Source organism: Peromyscus maniculatus, chromosome 1 (genome assembly GCF_049852395.1).
Source record: "Peromyscus maniculatus bairdii isolate BWxNUB_F1_BW_parent chromosome 1, HU_Pman_BW_mat_3.1, whole genome shotgun sequence".
Taxonomy (NCBI): domain Eukaryota; kingdom Metazoa; phylum Chordata; class Mammalia; order Rodentia; family Cricetidae; genus Peromyscus; species Peromyscus maniculatus.
In genome coordinates this window covers 126322152-126345442 of record NC_134852.1, presented here as the reverse complement: position 1 = coordinate 126345442, position 23291 = coordinate 126322152, and the positions used below count along the sequence as shown (strand labels likewise).

Sequence of the window (23291 nt, the reverse complement as noted above, 5' to 3'; positions counted from 1 at the left end):
TAATAATTGCTTTGTTTCATTGTTGTTATTGACAGCTCATATGCATGCATATATATATATGTATATATATACATATACATACATATATATAGATATAAATGATCATTATTGCTTCTCACTGACATTTTTTTTACAGTGGCCTTCCTACTTCTGTCTTCCAGGTAGGAAGGATCTAGAGAAGGTCAAAGGCCAGCCCTGATCACACAGGGTGCACCACAGGGATCCAGATCTGTTCTGTCCAAAGGCCATTGTGCATCAAGCCTGTGTAAAATGGATCAGACCTTTTGAATTTATGACTGAAATAAAAATAGCTAGAACCCTGTTCTCAGTCAGAGCCAGAAAATTACATTGGAATGTTTACACAGCTTTATGATGTTGGATCAAATATCCAGACAAATCTAAATTTATGAGCTCTGTAAAATCTGAGTTGTTGAGAAGGCCGGAGACTAGGCTTTGGGGATGTAGGGGTAGGGTCATGTGACTTGATGAAAATATTTTTGAATTCCTAAACTGTTCCTGGTCATGTACTTCTGAATGACATTATCTGAATGTTTTCTTCCAACTGATCACAGAAAAAAAAAATGGCCTTAATTAAAATTTCTATTGTCTTTGCCACAAAGGAAGGAAGACTTTGGGTGGTTGTCATGGTGATGACTGAATACACCGGGAGTGGGTAGTGATTGCTACCCAGAGCCCTGAAATGAGCATTTGCCATTTTCCTCACTCCCTGAGAGGCCTTCAGTACCAAACTGCATATTTCCTTAATCGACTTTCCAGTTCACATTTGAGCCACACGTGTGCCTGTGGGGCAGGGCCCTCCCACGACAGCCTCCGTTGCAGTCATGAAGGCCGAATCCCGTTCTAATCGCTCTGTTCCCAAAGCAAAAACAGCACACGCAAGTTGCTCGTGAGAACCCACAGAAAGTGATTAGCAACCAGCAGCCTTTCTGGGCCACTGAGGGCAGAGGTGCTCCATCCCCACAGCCCTTCCCTTGCGGGAACTGGGAATGAGGAGATAACGCATGACAACTCTGAGAGCTGCCACCCGGCTTCTGCCGTCCCTCAGCACTGGGAGCTCTGCAGCCACCGTGCAGCCTGCTGGCCTCTCCGACTGTCTGTGGTGGAAGAAGGGGAATGGTGGAGCATGGTGCATGCCTCTGTCTTGAGATGACTTTTCCAGTGGGAGGGAAACCGAGTCCAGGGAGGACAACCTTGGGTGTTATTCCTCAGACGCTGTCCTCTTTGCGTTTTGAGGCAGGCTTTCACACTGGGGCCCGAGGCTCACTGATTTGCCCAGGCTGGCCTGATGGACAGCCAGCCAGTGAGCTCCAGGGATCCCCTGCCTTCCCTTCTCTGACTCTGATGACGAGAGCACTGCCACACCCGGCTTTTACACAGACGCTGGCCATGAGGTCCTGGACCTGTTGCCTGTGTAGGAAATACTTGACTGACCCTCAGCAGCCCTCCGCCCCATCTATCTATTTTTAAAATGAGATCTCACAATATTGTTCAGACTGACCTCAAACTCCTGGGCCCAAGCAGCTAGGACTATAGCTGTGTGCTATTGCACTGATCCACGTTTCTTCTCTAGGCAGTTGTGGTAAGTTCTCTTCTTGGCTTGGCCAGTGCCCAGATAAGCCTGGGAAAAGGTAGGTTTTTGCCCGTTTGTAGATGGCTCTTTTGTTGTCTTACCTTGTGACTGGTAGGCCCAACTCCTTCAAGTGACTGTACTGACCATGGCCATCTGCCCCCTATGCATCAGCTAGGGTGTCACTCACGATTTGCTTTCTTCTGCAGTGGCAGATTTTCCCTTGGAGCCTTTTGTTCTTGGTTCATTGATTAATAGTCACTTGAGAGATTGCAGGGAGGCGTTTAACATGCATCAGATACCATCACTCAGCAGAGAAAGCTGTTCACTGAGCAAGCTCTCTGCTGTCTATGTCCTTCCCTGCCCACACAGTTTGACACTGGGGAGTGGAACTTGGATTGGGAAAGGCTTGATTTCAATGTGTGATTCAGAGGCAGTGATGTGCAGCTATAGAGTGGGAGGTGCTAGGAAGGATGCTGTGTGCTCTCATTTCTCTCTCTCTCTCTCTCTCTCTCTCTCTCTCTCTCTCTCTCTCTCTCTCTCTCTCTCTCTCTCTCTCTCTCTGTTTTTCAAGCCAGGGTTTCTTTGTGTAACAGTCCTAGCTGTCCTGGAATTCACTCTGTAGATCAGGCTGGCCTCGAACTCAAAGAGATCCACCTGCCTCTGCCTCCCAAGTGCTGAGATTAAAGGCGTGTGCCACCATGGCCAGGCTCATTTCTTTACACAATCCTCTTCAAAAGCAGGAATGCTGGAGTTGGAGAGATGGCTCAGCAGTTAGGAGCACAGCCAGCTTTTCCAGAGGACCTGGGTTCGATTCCTAGAACCCACGTAGCAGCTCACAACTGTCTGGAGCTCCAGCTCCAGGCAGTTTGACATTGTCACACAGACATATGTGCAGATAAAGCACTAGTGCACAGAAAATAAAAATAAATAAATCATTTAAAAAAAAAAGGCAGGAATCTTATCAGTGAAAACCATCATCAAATTCTGGACTTTTATCTGCACCCCCCCCAAGTGCTGGGGCTTCCATGGGGACAGAGAGGCCTGGGGATTGTGTCCAGGAGATGGAGAATCTAGTAAGAGCAACTTATCCTTCCCTCTTCCTTGACAATAAAAACAAAACAAAACAAAACAAAAAAAAAACTGATTTTTGCCTTGTTGTCTTTTTCCTTTTGTGGGGACAAGATCTCATGTAGTTCACACTAGTCTCAAACTTGGTATGTTGCTGTGTATGACTTTGAATTCTTGATCCTCTGTTTCTACCTCCTGAGTGCTAGGATTATGGGTTGGGTGCTGAAATTACAAGATATACCAGGGATGGAGCCCAGGGCCTTGGGCATATTGGACAGGCACTCTGTAAACATAGCCACATCCTCAGCCCTTGGGTTATTGTCTGATGGAGAGTAGTCCAACCTTTGACCTCCCCCCAAATCTTTTAGGTCAGAGGGCCTGGGTTGAACCTTGGTTCCAGCCCTCTCTAGCTGTATCAATTTCTACAGATCTCTTAGTGATTTTTTTGGTTTGGTTTGTTTTGACTTGATTTTTTGAAACAGGGTGTATCTGTGTAGCCCTGGCTATCCTGGAACTTGATTTGTAGACCAGGCTGACCTTGAACTCACAGAGATCCACTTGTCTCTGCCTCCCGAGTGCTGAGATTAAAGGTGTGCGCCACCACCATCTGGCTTTCCTAGTGGTTCTTATCTTCAGTTTCCTGCGTGAAATGAAGAGAACAGTACCTGCTCCTAGGGTTATATTCAGGTGGGAGGTGCCTGAAATAGAAGGTGATACAGAATGTGATATGGGAGCTGGGGAGAGGGCTCAATGCTTAAGAGCACTTAGTGTTCTTCCAGAGGACCTGGGTACAGTTTCTAGCACCCACAACTACCTGTTTTTAGTATTCTGACCCGCCCCTTGGGGCTGCCCTGTATCCTATGTAAAAGCCTCATTAAGGAAAAAACCCTCCCTTCTCTCTCTTCCCCTCTCTCTCCATTCCCACAAGGTGTGCACCCTCGACTCCACTCCTCCCCCTCTTTCTTCTTTCTTTCTCTCTCTTTTCCTATCTTTCTCTTCGTCTCTCTATTTTAATAAACTTATTTCCATGTGGATGCAGTGCTTGGGGTATCAGTGACTGTCCATGCGCCGCAGCCTGCCGCTGCATCTGCCAGGCATCTTTTCCCTCACAGTAGGATACCCTGGCTGGCTGGGGTCCCCTTGCACAGTATCATAACACTTGTAATTCCAACTCCAGGGAGACCTAACAACCTCTTGGCTTCCGTGGACGCCTGTACTCAGGTGCATATGCGCACATGCAGAGACACAGAAATATACATAATTAGAAATAATGAAAGAGTATACTCACTAGAGTTATTGTTCTTTATGTCCATCTTGCATTGGTATCTATGTCTACCAGCAATCTCCAGTTCTGGCTGCCTGTAGGAGAAGTCTTGATACAGCAGCATGGTGTGGGCCCTCCGCTGAGGATGTGGAGAATCTGCAGGTTTTCTTTAGTGTGGGGCAGTAGACCCCAATAAGAAAACATCTGGTTTACCTTCTTGCTGCCAGGCATCACAGAAAAGTTTTCTGTGAAGTGCACACACTGCTGGGGGAACTGGGCGTTATGATACTATAAGCGGGAGTCCTGGTGGGTAGAGCCAAGGGCCCAGCTCTGGCTTCAAGCTCACTTTCTTTCTGCTGACTTGATGTCTCTCTTTTGCTCCCTCCTCTCTCCTATCCCATTTAATATCTTGAAAAATCAAAAGGAAAAAGAAAAATACTAGTCAAAATAGAAAGTTCTGCCAGGGCATTGTCTGCGTGCTCATGGTGTATACAGTGGAAACTCTGGGTATGTGGGGTCCCTGTGGGTCAGACCCCTTCTTCCTGCTGTGTTCCTCAGACAGGACTCCCTTCCTGAATGGCACAACTCGGAAATAGAACAGGAAACTGTTTAGGTGGGGGGTTTCTGGAGTCATCCTGCCCCACCCTCTTCTAAAGGTAAGATAGGCAGGGAGCCTCTCCCTGCTTGGATGTCTGGAATTTGTTTCCTCAGCTTCGAGGTAGAGTAGGGTTCTTCTTCCCTGGGTCCTGCAAGAGCACTGTCCCTCAGGTTCCCCCTGGAGTCCCTAGACTGTTGATTCTATTGCTGGAAGTTCTTTGAGTGGATACTTAGGAAACAGCAGGTTTACCAGGTCCTGGGCAGGGAGGTTGGGTGCTGAGTAATCTGATCATGGGGACCATCTAGGCTTGAACAACACCGGCTCCACCCATTGGAATGTGGCCGGGCCACTTTATCTCCTACACCCTGATAAACAAAGACCCTGTGCTTTAATTCCTGGGAATGTCCCCTGGGCTCTGGGCACCCTGAGCCCTCAGAGTGGTTCTCAATCTGTGGGTCACAGCCCTTTTGAGGAGGCGTTGAATGACCTTAGGCACATTACATTACGATTCATAGCAGTAGCAATAGTTCAGTTATGAAGTAGCAATGAAAATTTTACAGTTGGGGTCACCACAACATGAGGAACTATACTAAAGGGTCGTAGCATTAAGAAGGTTGAGAACAGGGCTGAAGAGATGGCTCAGGGGTTAAGAGTGCTTCTTGCTCTTCCAGAGGTCCTGAGTTCAATTCCCAGCACCCACATGGTGGCACGCAGAACACTGTATATGTGATAAATCTTTAAAAAAAAAAAAAAAAAAGGAAGGTTGCGAAGCTTGTGATCTATGTGCTGATTTTCCCAAGTACAGCCTGGGGCTGGTAGAGCGAGGGGCAGAAGGTCAGGGTTCAGTAGGTCACTGAGTGAGCACATGTGCCCACTCTGCCTCCTGCTGCTTTCCTCATTACTGCGCTGCTCCTGCTTGCAAGGTGTGGGCTGTCTCCTGGGTTCTAGGGAGGCACCACCTCCCCTGCTGGACATTTTCATCCCCAACAATGTGGAGGTAACTCTAGGAAAAAACGGAATAAATCTTTACATTTACTTACCTTTTTTTTTTTTTTTTAAGTGTATGAATGTTTTGCCTGCATATGTGTGTATACCATATGCACCTCTGGTCCCCAGATAGGCCAGAAGAGGGCACTGGCTCCTCTGGCACCAATGTTAGAGACAAATATGAACCACCTTGCAGGCTGGGAATTAAACCCAGATCCTCTGGAAGAACAGCATGTTCTCTCGACTGCAGAACCCTCTCTACAGCTCCAAGAGAAGAAGAATCTAGAAAACATCCCCTTACAGGGCAGCAGCATGGTGTGTGCGAGAGCACCTCCCACTTGGTGGCCTTCACCCTACAGAAGGGTGCAGAGGAGACCACATGACTCAGAAGAGGCAGTTGGCGCTGGACTTTGCGTCCTGCAGTGTGTAGCCTTGAGCCAGTGATTTCTCCCCTCTTGTGGGTTATTCCTAAAATGATGAGACCTCATAGTGACCACTAGGGATGAGCATACAGTAATCTCCAGTCACAATGGTCAGCATGCAAGAAATGGTGACTGGTACAGATAGTTTGCGTGGCCTGTTGGTGGAGTCCAGGGTTTGAACTGGCCATACTTCCTCCTCTCCATTACTCGCTATTCAGGTCGGGGACACTGAATGGGGCTGGAAACTAGGTCTTTTCAGATATTTCTGTATTGAGTAAGTGAGTGAGTGAAATAGTGAATATGCTGAGTTCACAGTCATTGTTGGGGACAGATGAGGCAGCATCTTTCAGATGGTGTCACCTAGTAAGAGTCTTTAAAGACTCCTCCTGAATGCTCGATTAGACAGTGGCGACTGTTCTTCTGGAGCTTTCTGGAGAAGTTGCTGGATCTGGGGCAAGCTGTTAAGGGCTACATTCTGGCCTGGAGTCCAAATGCCGTAGTCAGTGTTAGGGGAAGTGTGTGGTCTTCTGCAGGGCAGCACCTGGTCTCAGAGATGCTTTTCTGTCCCCAGAGCCCCTGCCTGCCGTCTGGGATCACTTTTGGTGTCTGTCATCAGAGCAGCATTCACTACTACCTCTTCTTAGGTTCTTCAGGGTTGATGCCGGTGGCACTTTTTTGGGTGTTCCTCGGTGGGGAAGAGTCTGGTGGTCTGTGTTTAGCAGTGCTGTAGCCTAGGCAGGAAGGTGTAAGGGCAAGTTCCCATCAGCCACTGGGAGATATGAGATATATATATATCATCACACAATATTTATTTATTTATTAGATAAGAAGGAAACTTACTAACCAGTTTTTGCCATCTTCCTTTGGTTCTTACTCTCATGTCAGGTTCTTCTAAACATATCTTGCTGAAGGAAGGTCCTTTCTAGTTGCCAGTGTTGGTACAAGGGAGAGTATCTGCTCCGGCTGGTGCGTCCAGCCTGAGGTCCAAGGCATATGGCCAAGCACAGCTATGAAGCTGGCCCAACACAGGCTTGTAAAATTATTTAAAACATGATTAGATTATTTTCAAAGACTCCACTGTGAGCTTTGTAGGTGATAGCCTATGTTGCAAGCTCAGAGGGTGGGGCTCGCCTAGCAGTAGAGCTCGTATGTCTGTGCGCTCTGGTTTGTTTCTTAAGCACGCATACCAGGCCTGACTTCTTTGTTTTCCACATTCTGGCTGAGCTTTGGATATAAAGAAGTGTGTGTGTGATGACAGATGGGCTCCCAGGTCAACCCTGGGAACAGAGGGTGTGGTGGCAACCACAGTGACCACAGTGAACTGGCAGGTGGGTCTCTTTCCCAGACTTGCAAAAGTGTATGTATTTCCAAGGTGGATTGGATTTTTTGAAAAATGTGTATCTGAAAGTTTTGACTTTTAAAATTCCACTGGATTTTTAACCTCATTGGAATTCAAATAAAACTTGTCTTGGGCACATATTAGTTCCCAGTCATCAGTTTGCAATGCCTGCTATGTGTCTGGGTAGGTTGACATATGGGATGGGTTCCAGGGTTGTCTGTGCATAGGGGTGCTGCGGGCCCTGGGAGCTGTATGTGGAGGCAGGTGCTATGGCCATCCTGGTTGTGGACATGGAGGAGTCCGTGCTATGGAAAGTAGAAAGCAACTTGGAGATCATGTATAGTATCCTGTGTATTGCGTGTACCACAACACATGTGGAGGTCAGAGGACAAAACAAGGGACTTGGGTCTCTCCTTCCACTATGTGGGTTCTAGGCAATTAAACTCAGGTTTTCAGGCTTGGCAGCAAGTGCCTTTACCCAGTGGGCCATCTTGCTGACCCTTAAAGTTTTTAGAAATATTTCTAACCACCCCGTGTGTGTGTGTGTGTGTGTGTGTGTGTGTGTGTGTGTGTGTGTGTGTGTGTGTGAGAGAGAGAGAGAGAGAGAGAGAGAGGGAGAGAGAGGGAGAGGGAGGGAGGGAGAGGACAGTTATGTCAGTTATCTTCTTTCATGTGGGCTCTAGGGATTGGACTCAGGTCATGAGGCTCAGTGGTGACAGCCTTTACCTGTTGAGCTGTCCCACGGCCACCTACAATTGTAAAGAACTAACTAATCCATAAATGCAAACAACAATGATGACACAGGGGTTTGTCTATCTGGCACAAGTATTTGCCACCAGGATTCAACACTGGGTTGGAGGCAGGAAAAGAAAAAGAAGCCGTGTTTTGGTTCGTAATCCTTCTAGAATGTGCAGCTCTTGAGGAAGTTTTGAAAAGCAAATAGGAATTGGGAAGTATACCACTCTAGTCTAAGCCTTCAGGAGTCAAAGGGGCTGGAGGTGACCAGGAAGGGCCACATGGGAGAAAAGAGACCCTGAAGGTTGCACAGAATTTATCAGGGAAGATAACAGTGGGAGGCACACTCAGGGTGGGAACAACACAGTGATTGGGTGGTGGACAGTTAATCTGCAGGACTTGGGGGGTATGGAGTGGTGAGATACAAAAGCAGGGCTAAAGGGAGTGGTACAGAAGAAACCTGGGTCCAGGCACAACTGCTCTGACAGCAAGGACAGTGGGCCATTGCGGAGCTGCGGGCAGTCTTTGTGGCCCTTCCGGCTCTCACATACCTGTCGCTGGTCTCTGTTAGGCTGTTGCTGGTGACGGAGGGTTAAGTCTGGTACCTGATGACTAAGCCCGGGACACTTCCTGTTCCTCCCTGGCTCCTTGGCATCAGGCCCACCGGGGTCAGAGGTGGCCTTTGCCTGAAGAGTAAGCAGGAAGACTAAGCCCCACTTGGCACTAATTTGAACTTGAAACTTGGTCCTGTGGGTGTAGAAAGGCTCTTGGCTGCTGTCTGCTCTGATTTCTCATTTGTGAAATAGAAAGAGTACTACCTTCAAAGGCTGTTGTCCTTACAACATGATTTCTAGATGTAGTCATACTTTGTGCTTACATTGGACACCTGCTGCAACCTGGATGCATGGCACAAATGACATCTATCTGATCCGTTGCAGGTGAGTGCCTGTACCAAGCGGCAGGTTATGTAGTAATCATTGTCTTTACCCCAAAGAACACAGTGCTAAGCACATGGTAGGACCAAATAAGTATTAACTATATGGGGTTTGTGCTTGTGAGCCTAATTCAGGTTTATTGGTTTTGGTTTTGGTTTTTTTTTTCAAGACAAGGTTTCTCTGTGTAGTCCTGGTTGTCCTGGAACTCACTATGTGAGTGAGTTGGCCTCTGCCTCCTGAGTGCTGGGATTAAAGGTGTGCACCCCCTCCGCCCCCTGCCCCCCAGCTAATTCAGTCTTTATAACAGTTGATTTGTGATTAATTACAATCTCTTTTGTAGTTAAAACTATTTTGTTAGGAAAGACAATTGCGAGAATGGCTCCTGGTCACTCATTCTTTTTTTTTTTTTTTTAAATTTTTTCTTTATTTTTGAGAATTCCATACATGTATACAATGAAATATGATCATATCCACTTCCTATTCCTGTCTTCCAACTCTCCTTTTATTCCCTCCATTATGTACTCTCCCAACTTAATGTCTTTGTTGTTGTTTGTTTTGATGCCCCACTTAGTCCCGTTAGTACTGCCTGTCTCTGAATGGGTCTGGGCTGTCCACTGGAGCCCCCTTGTAGAAGTAATTCTGAACGGTCTTATTAAATAGAAACACAGCGTCAAATGCAGTTAAAAGCCCCGAGATCAGAGAGCAGTAGCCAAGAGCTAAGACCAACTTATCTTACCACTCGCTGCAGCTCCCATCCTTCCCCTGAGAGAGAGACCTTCTTCCTGTGTGTCTGTATTATTATTGCCTTTCTGTTCTGCCTTCTCATTGGCTCCAAACCCAACCACATGACTTTCTCATCACTGCCTGTCTATACAGACCTCCAAGTCTCTATGTTTAGTACTTGGATTACCATGCTGTCACCATGCTGGCTGTGTCCTTGAACACACAGACTCTGCCTGCCATGTGATTGGATTAAGGGCATGTGCTACCACTGCCAGACTTATGCTTAATGGCTATGGCCTCTGATCCCCAGGTAACTTTATTTATTAACATACAAATAAAATCACATTTCAGCACAAATAAAAAATCACCATACCTCCTCAAAGAGAATGTTCTTCCTCCACTAGCAGCCAGCAGTAGATCCTTGTATAAACTGATGACATGACCACTCCATGTTAAGGGGAAAGTTGTATTGTAGATATAAGAGAGAGAACAGACAGAGGCATTTAGCAGAGTCCAGAGCAGAGAGAGAAAGAAGTAGACTGGACAAGGCCAGGGCTGTCTGTGAGAGAGGGGAGAACAGCAGGGGATAGAGGATAGAGAAAACACAGACAAGCAGGAGCAGAGTGAGAGAGAGAGAGAGAGAGAACACACACACACACACACACACACACACACACACACACACACACACACTCACACTCACAAGCATGCGTAGCGGAATAGCAGGGTTATAAGGAAAGTGCATAGCTGGTGCGAGGGAAGCCAGTTAACTGGAAGAGGTGAGATCTAGGTACTTGTGATACAGAGGGAGCCTGGAGGCCAGCGTGCGTTTTTTGGTATGCTAGTAGGTACCATAGGTAGCCGTTTGTCCCTTCTGCCAGTAGGAAGGGAAATGACTTCCTTTTGGCAGATTGGAACTGGCTTCACAGGTTCTTGAGGAATGCTGGCTCTTATCTAACCTCCAGAAATCCTCCTGTAGTCCAGACTGAACCCATCTCTGGATATCTGGACTGCTTTTTGGGGTTTGGGGAACTGGAGTTTCCTTTGGACCTGACACTTCTTCAGCTGGTCACTCACTCTCATTTTGCTGTGGCAGACTCACATTGTGTTACAATTTGGAAGGCTTTTACGACAATTTTTTTTAAAGGCAACAACTCAGGTTTCACTACCAAAGTGTTGAAAATAGTAACAGATACAAAGTTTAGAAAAATTACCCAACTGCCATCCTAAATAGACTGAGAACAAAAATCCCCTTTATTTTTTTTTCTCAGTATATATTTCTTGAGCTCCTACTGTGTGCCAGCACTGTGGTAAAACCTAGAATGCAGCTGTGTAACAGCCTGCAGCTCCCTCTCCCCTTCAACCTCGAGGAGCTGTATCATCCACCTTGTGATGGGTAGACCCATGTAGGTGACGGTGAAAAAGCCACTGTTGGTCTGTGACCTCAGGATCTTAGTTTCCCTTTCTGTTTCCTTCTACCTCTTTTGGCAGTGAAAGCTTCCTGGTTAAAATTTGTATGGAAAGAGCCTTAGCCATTCCCAGGCAGTTCTGAAAGAATCCTGGAGTTTTACCTGGAGGTAGGTGGATATGGTAGCAGTGTTTCTCCACTGGGAATAGGCTTGGTTTCAGGGCTGATTTTAACCCAGTGCAGGATGGAAGAAACTAATTGGATGATTCTTTCTGACATCAGGACTAGACGTTAGGCTGTGTCCAGATGCTAGAGGGAGCCAACCTCACAGGCTCCAAGAACAACACCACATTGGGACCTATAGCCTATAGTGCTTGCCTGCATGTGGACAGCCAGTCATCCTCATTCCCTTGGGCCACAGTGGGTGGTGACTCAGAGCTGGAGCTGTGTTCCTGCCTGGTGCCTGATTTTGCTTGGGGTGTGGAGAGGAAGGAGAATGAATGAGCAGGAACGGCGTGGCTGCTGGATTGTAACACCTGGGAGCAGCTGTGGAGAACTGAAATTGAGAAAGAGAGAGCAGGCAGATGGGAGCCTTCCTCTCTGTCTGCCGTGAGCCGAGTGCAGATTTCATCAGACTACCACCAGGAAAGACGCAGTTCTGAACATGGGGCTCAAAGCGAGTGTGGGCCTGTCTGCAAGCAGTGAGCAGGTGAGTCTTGGATAGGTCTGTCAGGAGTCAGTGTGTGATATATTTTGGTTCCTGAAGTTTCAGATGGCCAGGAGTGCCATTACTCAGCAAGAATGCCATTTAATTAGGAAAAAGTAGGACAAAAGTGTCCTGAACTCTTATCTCCCTCATATTCTTACGAACAGTATCCTGTTGGCAGATGATGTTTTAAGTTACCTGTAGTGTTGTTGTTGAACTTCCGACTGGGGTTGGCTGGATGGTAGGAGTTTGAGAAGCTCCTCAGTCACCTAAAACGTTCTTACTCCCCGGGCGAGTCCTGTGGCACCTGGCCCTGTGTTCTCAAGTGACTGCCGAGGCACCGGTTTAGGGAAGAAAGCACTGAATGGAATTATAAACGGGCATTCTGAGGTTGAAAATGTCTCCCCTGTAATTTCAGTACTCCTGTAGGCTCTGTGTCCCTGGCTGAGCCCAGCCTGTGGGGGAGGTGGATTTTCTTGGTCTGTACTTTCTGCACCATGGAGACAGACCCTCTGAGGGGCAAGGGTGTGGTTGAGGGACTGTGCCTGCTGAACTGAAACCGCTTTGCCTGGCAGGCGAGTTCTTTAAATAGATGTTAACAGGGACCTGGGGTTTTTGTGTACCTTAACTCAAAGGGAGGAAAGTATGTGCTTGAGTCTCTGTCTTTGCAGGCTCCTCCTGCTGGAGTGGTGAAGCAGAGCAAGGCAGGACACCCAAGAGCAGTTCTAGAGCTAACAAAGGAAAAGCCCAGTAGGCCCCGCATGCGGAAATGTTGCCCGGGCCCTGGCATTACAGCCTCCTCAGAAGCTTGAAGAGTTGGAATATCTCCTCCATTTACAGATAAGCCCAGCACTCACCCACTCCTTCAAGGCCATGCATGCATGGGGCAGAGCTGGGGTTTAAACTCCAGGCTGTGTCCAATCTGATCTGCCTGGGTGGCCTCTGCGATGGGGAGCCCAGGATGAGGAAATCAGAGCCCTGAGAGGTTGAGGAGTCACTGCTAACAAGGCTGATACTGGCTTCTATTACCTTGTTTCTCTGAAAACTTCCTTCAAAAAGGGGAAGGGCTGTCTGCATTTGATTTCCTCATTCTAGTAGGAGTTTGCCTTTAATCTTTTCATTCATGATCACAGGAAGCCAAAATTACAACTCCCTATTCAGCTGGTGGAATTCTAGGTATGCAACCCCTTGTGGGATCTGGGATGCAGGCAGGCTTCCTTCGGTCAGGTTACTTGCTTGGAAGAGGTATTTTACAAATGGAGTGGCCACTGAGTAGATGTGTAAAACCTGTAGCCTGTGTGAGAGAGAGCTTTCTAGATCATGCTGGAAGTTATCAGTTTGCTCTATCCAGGGGACAAGAAGGACAGAGCTACCTCTTTTCAAGGTGGGCAGACTCCACTCTCTCTATGCCTTTTATACAGGAAGGGCAGTACCTGAGCATCCCTCAGGTGGCGGCCCCAGGGTTTGGCTGGACTCAAGTTGCTGCCTAGTTTGGGGTGAGTGTAAGCCAGATGTCTGTAGTGTGAGTAGTGTGGGTGCTCGTAGCCCAGTACTGCTATATTTCTGGCTCCCCAGGGAGAGTGGGTACTTCCAGCACTGGCATAAGATCCTTTGTCAGGGCCTGGGAGCCCTGGCCCACTCACCCGTCTTTGGGGCTTTGTGGTGGGTTGATAGGCTTTGCACAATCTCTTGCTGAAGGTGGCTGATACTCATGCCCAAGGTAACAGTTTGGTGCCTCCCACATGAGCATCCCTGTTGCCATGCTCTAGGTAAAACACAAGAATTACAGGAGCCAGCCCCCAAGGAACCGAGGATGGGCAGGTGGTGAAGACTGGAGGTTAAGTACTAGTTGTGGGGGGCAGAGAACAATGCAAGAGCCTTCATAGCTATCCCTGAACTATGAGCTTAACCCCACCTCTGTCTAGTTCATAAAAGGGAGACAGGTGATGTGTGTTTATACTTCCACCCCCATCCTGTGTGTTCTTAACCACTCAGCACTTTCCTCTCGGGCATTTGATCCATTGCTTTCTGCACTGAGGGTATTAACCTTCTCTTGTGGGCCTGAAGAGTCTTCTGGGTGCCAGTAGAAGGCAGCTACATCTTGATGGCCAGTGATTGTTAGGTTCTTGTCTCCGTGGCCTGAGTTCTGGTTTCTGCAGGCTTAGGCAGCTCATTGGAAGGCTCACTTGAAGTTCAGAACCTCCTTAGTTTTTTTTCATTCATTGAGTCAGAAGGGACTTCTGAGCACCTCCCCGGTGCCAGACACCTCTCCAAACTGATACAGCAGTAAAGAGACAGGCCAGACTGCATGCTAGTCAAAGGAACCCACAGTAATCGCACGTGCACGTAAGTGAGAAACATTACAGCTGTTAATAACTAAAATAGGCTGATGCGGTGTGAGGTGACAGTGGGAAGGGCTGAGGGGGTGATAGCCCTGCCCAGGTCTAAAGGACAAGGTGCCGGCTCCATGGACACAGGCAAGGAGCGTGCCGCCTGAGAGGACAGAGGCTGCCAAGTAGGAAAGACTGGGTGTTCAGGAAACGAGGAGGGCAGGGACAGAGTAGTATATGAAGAGGCTGCTGCTAGGTAGGGCTCGTGTCATCTGAGGTTTTGTTTGTTATGAGATAGATTCTAGTGTAGCCCAGGGTAGCCTGGAACTCACTTTGTAGTCGAGGATGACCTTGAGCTTCTGCGTGCGCCTCCTGCTTCTCCTAGTGTGTGCCACAATGCCAGTTTATGTGGCACTGGAGATGGAACCCAGGGCTTTGTGTGTGCTGGGCAAGCACTGTGCCACCTGAGCTCAAGCCCTGGCCCCTCTTCTAGGGTTTTCTAAGCCAAGGCAAGGAGCTTATTTTCACTCTGGATGGTGTTGTGCTTCCAGTATTTAATGGAGGGGCTTGTCATGAACCCATGAGAACTTCCAGGGAACTCACAAAAGCTGAGATAAAAGCCAAGGATATGCTTAGGAGATAAAAGCTAAGCCTGGTGTTTGCAAGGCTGTAATCTCAGCTGCTTTTGAAGCTGAGGCAGGAGGATTGCAACTGCAAAGTATGCCCAGATCACAAAGTGAGTTCGAGGCCAATTTAGTGAGACCCTGGCTCAAAGTAAAAAGTAAAAAGGCGGCTGGAGATCTAGTTGTGTGATGGAGCACTTGCCTCACTTTCCAGGGCCCTAGGTTCAGTCCCTAGTATGGGAGTGGGGAGGGTGGGGTGGTATGTGGGCCAGAGGCAAGCAGGTGGAGATGGTGGAGCGCTGAGGGTAAATGCAGAGCATCTCTGAGAAGCCAGGAGAGCTCACATGCTTATCACAAGAGGAAGTTAAGGTAGAGAAGGAACAGGGAATACCTCCAGTGTTTGAGGACATTGGTACTGGACGAATTTGGTTTGGGGCAAAGACGGCTTATTCTCTCCCTTTGTTAAATCTTAGGTGTCTGTTTGTTGTTGCCATAGTCAAGGCTCAGTCGGGTTAAACAAACATTGAACGCCATCTATGTGCTTAAGTGTGCATGCCCCTTTTTTAGCCCCTCTTTAAATTTCTTAGGAACCTTTTAAAATTGCATTTGTAATGGCGGAGCCACGGCTTAGAGATGTGAGGAAGCTTGCTTTAGTTGAACCCAGCCCCAGCTCCAAAGCTCTGGGCTGGCTGGTCGCTCAAGGCACATGTTGAGATAGTTTAGTATTGAGTGGATAGCTTCCCCTTGGGGACAGGATGGGACCATAGGCAGGCTGGACCGTCCAGGCCTGATTCCCAGGCTACAGGAAGAAGGGCTGGCAGGGGAGTGGCCGTGTGGTGAGAGCTGTTGTCAATGTTGAAATATCTGCAAACTTGAAAGACCATTCTCATAAGAAGTGCCACATTAAGGTGACACTTCCTCTTAAGTGAACAAATTAGTAAAAGTGCTAAATAAAATAAAACAAAAGGAGCTTAGGAAATGTTGGCAAGTCGAAGATACTGTTTGTTCTTTTGATACAGTCTCATCTAGCCCAGGCTGGCCTGGAACTTATGATATGTGACTGAGGATCTCTTTGAACTGCTGACCTTGTCTCCACCTCCTCGGTGTTGGGATGCTGGGTGTGGGCCACCGTAGCCTGTTCATGGCATTGGGGACTAAATCTACAGCCTTGTGCATGCTCGACAAGCACTGTCACTGGAGAGGCATCCCTAGCCCTTGAAGATGGTTTCTACTCTTGATTACAACCTCTCTGTTGAGGAGCCCAGATGAGAGCTGATGTAGTTAAGGCAAATTCTTCTCATCTGTGGAGTTTCACTTTTCAGTTTTGAGCGTTTTCTGGGGCACTATTAGGTGACCCACAATCCTTAGTTCTGCTGAAACACAAAGAGCACAAAGATAAAATGTGCCTTAAGAAGGCTGGAGGCGATGCTGAAGGTGGCCTTAGCCTGAGGGCGACTGCTTTCTCCAGTGTTCTGGGAAGCACACGAAGGTTGGAAGCTTGGGGACAGGAGACTGACAGGTACTGCTCAGTATGCTTGATGAGACCCTCTTCTGACTTTGGCCGGATACTTTCCTTACTTTTTAAAGTTGTTTCTTCTTTTTATAGCTAGGACCAGATAAGAGCTGGGGCTGACAGCACATCTGTCACACTCCACATACCAGTGCCACAGCCCTCAGAGAGCCACACTCAGCCGTGGGCTCTGACCTCCTGTCAAGTGTCTGTCACAGCTTTCCCAGAGCTCCCTGCATTAAAAAAAAAAAAAAAAAAAAAAAAAATCAATAAGAAATCAATTTGCTACATAAATAGCTGGAACTCTTATGTTTAACTAATCAAAGTCACTGCCCCACCCCACCCCCATTTTGGTTTTAATTTTTCAAGTCAGGGATTCTCTGTGTAGTCCTGGCTGCCGTAGAACTTGCTCCTGCAGACCAGGCTGGCCTCCAGTTAAGGGATCCTCCTGTCTCTGCCTCCTGAGTGCTGGGATTAAAGGCTTTGCCACCACACCAGTCTATGCTCATTTTATAGGAATGAAAAATTCACCTTCCCAAAACTTTGCAAGAAGCTGTCAGGCCCTTGTGTTCTGACCAGCCCTGTGTGTTGTGGTGCAGGTGAGCAGCAACCTCTTCTCCATGGTCCTCTGTATTCTGTTATCAAGGCTCTTGTGTTTGCTGCCAGCCCTCTGGGGCAGCTGTGGTCCTTCCCAGCCCAGGGCTTTTGTGAAGGTGTGCCTGTTTACCTGGGTGCTTACTATTCCTGCTGCCTTCCTTCCCTTCATTCTTGGTCCTTTCCAGGTCGCACTGGCTGCCGGGTCTTTCTGAGAGGCCACTTCTGGGGAAAAGAGTGGGATTTGAAAAAGAAGACTAGATTGTGTTTTAAATCACTTGGCAGATTATTTTCAGTAGCCTGAAGAGAAGCAGAAACTCCTGTGTGAGGAGAGTGTCTATTCCATTGAACCCAGCCGCCTGGCTCCCAGCCTGGCGGTGTCTGCCATACTGAGGAGCGAGGTGGGAAGTCAGGTTTCAGGACAGGTCTTTCAGGGATGTGTCGGTACAGGCCTGCAAAATGCTTCTTGAGTCAGGGTGATGGGACATGCGACTCTTTGTGGGTTTTAGGATCAGGAAACAGACTGGAGTTTCAGGGCCAAAGAGGACAATGACTGCAGCATGACTGGACTTGCAGTCTCCAAGCTTCTGTACCAGGACGCCTCCGTTGGGCAGTGGTGGCCTGGAGCTGTAAGGGAGGACAGTAGCTGACTGTGTCTGTACCAGTTGTCTACCTCTTGTGGGCTCGCTTTTCTCCCTAATGGCCTGGTGACAACAGGTACTTACCCTACTGGTATTAAGGTTGAATGGTGTAGCCTAGGGACCTTACTCGTGTCTTTCTGTTCAAAGAGTGCTGAGCTGGAAATTTTGCCAGGAGCAAGCTGGGTACATCCAGTCAAAAGTGGTGACATTTCAGGACCCCAGTGTTTAGGCTGTGTTCATCCCTGTGGGTCCATCTCCTCTCCCAATGGTTATGTCTTCTTTTTTTGTTTTTTTAAATTCTGATAATATCTCATAATCTGGAGCCTTATTTCTCTTATTTCTATCATGGAAATAACATGATCTGTGTCTCTGACCTCCTTGGTTACCTGAGAGTGTTGGATGATAAAAGTGAGCAGCTGGAGACTGGTAAGGCTGATGCTGAGGATGGCAGTGTTGGCGTCGAGGGCAGCATGCATATTAGGGGAGGGAGTTTGGAGGGCTGCTCTAGGTGTGACCAGGCAACAATTATTTTTCGTCCGATGAACTCATCTTCCTTCTAGTGTTAGAGCACTTGCACTTTTGAATTAAGCGCCAGCACCTTGTAGCTCCGGATTCATGAGCCTGGGACTCTGGGTTTATTGTGATGACATGAGTTGGGGATAGGGAGCAGAGCAGTTGCCCTTGGGGTTGACATTGTGTGTAGAAAAGGTGACCACTGGCTGCTGGATCTGTTCCAGGCACATAAAAGATTTGCCCTGTGCTCTGGTCTACCAGAGGGTCCATCAGATGACCTTATGATAGGAGCAGAGGCTGCTTGGGGGATACTGATTGCCATACAAGTATCATTCAGAACTTTGGCCCTGGGCACAAGGGAGATGAAGGAGTAGATGGAGGTGGCACTGTGTTTCCGATGCCCTGCCCGCAGGGCTTTCTAACCATAATCAGGAAGCCACTAGGCTCTGATCATGTAGAAGGCATGGGAGTCACAAACGACCTAGATTCAGGCCCTGTCTCCACGTTCTTCCCTGAAGTTGGCTTGTGCACACCCCTCACCTTCTCAGCCCAGTTTTCTCTCTTACAGAATGTGGAGCTGGTGTGCTGATAGCTGAATGTGTGTGAGCAAATGTTTTGTAGACTGTAAAGTGCTTCTGAATTTTAGAAGCGCTGCTGCTTGATTGTTCTCTCGAGCAGGGTATTTTCCCACCAGATTGCAAATGGGACCGACCCAGAGTTTACATTCTCAAGCTTCCTGGAGATGACTCTAAAAAAGCTAGGTGCAAATAAGGCCCAACCCTTGAATGTGATGCAAGGCTGTCTGGAACAGGTGTTGCAGGGGGCTGCTCCCATCCCAACTGGAAAGCTGCCTTTTTGGGAAGCCCAGGCTGCTGCCTGCCAGATGAGGTCATAGGATCCTGTGGGCTAGTCCAAGAATAGGAATGGGAATTGAGAGGCCAGCTGTGCTCCCTGGGATGACTGAAGGTTTGTTAGGGGTGGTTCTCTGTGGCTGGGTCAATTAGCAAGCAGCCTGGTCTGATGGCTTGTTAGGACCTGGGCCGCTCTAGCTACCGGTGCTAAGGTTACATCATCGGGCACCAGGACAGGGTAAAGAAAGTCTTGGGCTTTTAGTGATTGTCTTCCTAACCTGTGTGCTGTGCTGATGTTGATACGCTAATCTCCAGAGAGGCTCAGTGCTCAATTAGGGGGTGAAGCTAACATCTTAACATCACTAAACTGAGATGACCTATTGGCTGTGACAGCAAAAAGTCTCTTCACTGCCTGTGTTAAGAGCTTTTAAAAAGGGCCCCATACCCTTGGATTTAGTAATTTTACTTCAGAGGCTTTAACTCAAGGAAATAATTTGAACTGGGGCGAGGGGGCATCTATGCTCAAAGTTGCTGATTATAGTGGGAGGGGACCCCTAAAATATCCAGCATTAAAAGAGTATCAGAGTCTAAACAGAAGTACCATGGAGTCGGGGAGTGGGGATGCTTTTGTTGCCCTGGGCCCCTGCATCCACAGCAACGCCTCACACACAGGCAGTGTATTTTGAAGTTGTATGAAAAAGATTATGTCCATATGTTAGACTTACTCAGTAATTCAGATGAAGGAAGGCATCTGCATCAGAGTGTTTCTCCTGCGGGAGTTAGATGTAGTGAAAAACCACGATGGAAACCTTTACTTTGTACGTTGACTTGAAGATCTTTAAAAAAAAAAGAAAGTTAATATCAAATATAAAAACTGAAAGAGCAACATTTTTTGTTTTTGTTTTAAAAGATTTATTTATTTTATGCATATTAGTGTTCTGTCTGCATGTGCGCCTTTATGCCAGAAGAGGGCATCAGATCCCACCATAGATGGTTGTGAGCCATCATGTGGTTGCTGGGAATTGAACTCAGAATCTCTAAAAGAACAGCCATTGCTCTTAACTGCTGAGCTATCTCTCCAACCTGCAACATATTTTTATATGTAGAAAGTCTCTGCCAACATGGGCTCAGCAGTTAAGGGCACTTGCCACTACTCCTGATGACCTCAGTTCAGTCTTTAGGACCCATCCACAAGGTAGAGAGAACTGACTCCCGAAAGTTGCACTCTGACCTGCACTTGTGTGCCCTGGCACACACATGTGCTACCACCCACCCACCCACCCACCTACAAACAAACAAATGTGGTAACAAAAATTCTTTTTAAAAAATACTATTTTTTTTTAATAGAAGGCAAAAAATAAACCCTAAACTACCTTGGAAAGAGATTTCCACACATAATGATGCCACAGGTGCTTTTTGTTAGTTTGTTTCTAGATTTTATAAAAATCTGAAAGCAAGTATGATTTTGTGCTTGGGAAATTCTTTTTAAATCCATCATACTCTCTTTTGAAAAAGGAAATTCGTTTATTTGCTTATTTGTGAAACAACCCAGCAGCCTCCAGAGCCAGCTCCGCATCTTTTGAAGCTCCGGGCAGTCTTTGTCAACACACAAAACACCTACACACCACCGAGTCTGTCAGCTTGGCTGGGAAGCAGCCCCTCCTGACTTCAAAAGGGTGGTAGAAGGCTTGGGTGTTGGAACCGGGCAGGGCGTGTTCAATTGCAGAGACATGCCCATACGTTTATCATTCCTTCAGTGAACTGAAGACATTTGGTGCAGCAGGAGAATTTTAAGAAGATAGGATTTGCTGGGTGGGTGGTGAATTCTTGGGATTCTTTCCCTGGCATCAGTGTGGGGAAGCTGTTGAGAGTGTCGCCTCTTTGCCTTCCTTCTTGTATCAGCTTGTGCTATCTTAAAGATACTTTTTCTCCTTAGTGTTTCAGTGTATTGGAACTTTGTGTCTTTAAGATATTGTATTTTTCTGGGCGTGGTAACACATAACTGTAATTCCACTATGTGCAAGGCAGAGATAGAATTGTCCAAAGTTTAAGGTCAGCCTAGTCTACACAAAAATTCTAGGGCAGCCAAAGATATGTAGCTATACCCTGTTTCAAAAAAAACAAAAACAAACATTGGACACTTAGGAGTCAGAGGCTGGGCATCTGTATGAGTTTGAGGCCAGCCTGGGCTACATGTGTAGTGAGTTCCAGGCCAGCCATGTTCCTCCTTCCCTGAGGAATGTTTGATGACTTAGGTCCCTCCCTAGGCACACTGATCTCTTGGTGTCCTTGGTGTCCCCTCATTCACATGACTTTTCATCTCTCTGTCTCCCTAGCCACAACCAGCAGACCACAACCTTCAGGCATCCTGTGACTGGGCACTTTTCTCCAGAAAACAGTGAATTCATTCTTCAGGAGGAGGAGTAAGTATCTCTTTATGTTTTTACTTAGGCAGAGTTTGGGAGCTTGGAGACATGAACTCAAAACACAACTTGCTGGGCTGTTTCTGCTGTTGTGGTTTGTTTGTTTGTTTTGTGGTCAGGTAGAGGGTGTTGGAGTGGATTGGTTGATTCAAAGTGAGAGGAGTTTTATTTCTCCATCTTCACATGCCTGGTGAGAGGATGTGGGTATGGAGAGATGCTGCGGGATGTGCTGTGGTGGTAATCATAGTCTCTTAAAAAACCCCTTTCTTGGGCTGGAGAGATGGCTCAGCGGTTAAGAGCACTGACTGCTCTTCCAGAGGTCCTGAGTTCAATTCCCAACACCCACATGGTGGCTCACAACCATCTGTAATGAGATCTAGTGCCCTCTCTGTATACATAATAAATAAATCTTTAAAAAAAAAAAAAAAAAAAAAAAAATCCCCTTTCTTCTGAGACATTACCTTGCGCACTAGCTGTGCTCTGAATGGACTTCTCATCTGGTGGGAAGGTGTTAGAGGTGAGATTGGGTGCCAGGGCTACCTTCAGGAATAGCCAGGTTTTTGTCCATGAACAAGTATTTGGGTAGAGATAGTAGATAATAACAGAAAAGTTTACTAAGGGAGAAAAGCTTTTCCAAGTGTGGAAACAGGCCAGAGCTGGAAACAGATCAAAGGCTCCATGGCAGATGCCCTGCAGAGGATTGGGACTAGTGTATTTCAGTATGGTAGGCTTTGGGTCGATGGATAGCTCACTTTGTTTTTTGTTGTTGTATTGTTGTTGTTGTTTTGCATGTCAACCTTGATGGAGAGGATTTCCAGTCTTTCTTTCATATGCTAATTTTGACTAATTTCCATCCTACTCTCTTGCTACAATTGCTTGTAAACCTAACCTCTAAAGGCATCTAGTAGGAATGCAAAGCTGGGGTCTACAGGAGAGGAAGCAGATCTTTGCCCAGCTCAGTGGTCTTCAGGGAGGAAACTCTAGTCTGTACTCTTTGTGCTAACTGAGCGGGCTACATCACTGTTGCGTAGAGATTCTAGCTGGAGTTGACCTGTAGTAACGTTAGGCTTGTTTCGAAGACGCCAAGCTTCCTCTGCTGTCTTTCTGTAGGAACCCTTCTCCAGCACTGTGTTACAGGGCCTCATCGCTCATGACCGATCAGCTGGCCACCCTTCTGAAGCCTCTTTCTGATGCTCACTGAATGTCTTTAACATCAGTGGGTGTCTGGCCCTTTGTGGCTGTCCTACTTTTATTTCTGTTGCCGTGATAAAATATCCTGACAGAAAAGCAACCTAGTGGGGAAAGGGGTTTTTTCGGTTTATAATTCCAGGTTGCAGTCTGTCGCTATGGGGAAATCAAGCCAAGCAGCTAGTCATAGCACATATATTCAAGAGCAGAGATAAAATAATGTGTGCATGATTGTTTGCTTGCTTGCTTATGCTCAGCTTGATTTTCCCCGCTTAATATGATTCAGGACCTCCTGCCTAGAGGATGGTGCTGCCCACAGTGGTCTGGGTTTTCTTATAGTAGTTAACTTAATAAAGACAGTCCCCAATAGACACACCCGCAGGCTAACCCAATGTAGACAACTCCACATCTAGACTCTCCTGGCAGGTGAGTTGTGTCAAGTTGACCATTAAAGCTAACCATCACAGTAGCTAACAGGTCTACCTACACACAAGGGACTTGGAAGATCCAGGAATGTGATTTCCATATCTGATCTTCAAGCACAGGCACATGCTTTCTTCTCCTCAGTGCGGGTGCCTCTACAGCTTTGGGGAAGAGAGAAGCATTCCTGAGCAGTGACGGCAGCTGATTGTACACCAATCCCCAGACTCCGCTAAGCATTTCATGTGGAGGTGGGGCCTGGGTTAAGAGAGAGTGCACTTGCTTTGGAAGTTCAGAAACCCACTATTGTACTGAGCAACTAACTGCAAGGCATGTGGGCTACCTTGGGGGTCCTCACCCAGGGGACCCTTACTTGGCCTGCCCTTCCCTGTGCCCAGTGAGTTTCATCTGTCCTCCCATTC

The 23291-nt window shown here is 47.3% G+C and overlaps 1 protein-coding gene across 21 annotated transcripts in view; it reads left to right on the top strand.

The window, feature by feature from the left end:
• The window catches only part of Plekha7 (pleckstrin homology domain containing A7), a 191148-nt gene that overhangs the window by 98978 nt on the left and 68879 nt on the right, over positions 1 to 23291 (top strand). For 14 of the 21 annotated variants that reach the window (XR_006074700.2, XR_013044320.1, XM_015997366.3 and 11 more), the window contains one exon: positions 21175 to 21261. The exons of 2 other annotated variants lie outside the window; for them this stretch is intronic. Coding sequence is in view for 10 of the 19 variants with exons in the window: in XM_015997366.3 (XP_015852852.1) it covers positions 21175 to 21261 (87 nt within the window). In the remaining 9 variants the exon portion in view is untranslated. Of the gene's footprint in view, positions 1 to 11397; positions 11780 to 21174; positions 21262 to 23291 lie in introns of those variants that run through there. 5 more of the 21 variants (XM_076550750.1, XM_076550745.1, XM_076550741.1 and 2 more) reach the window with 4 other exon arrangements.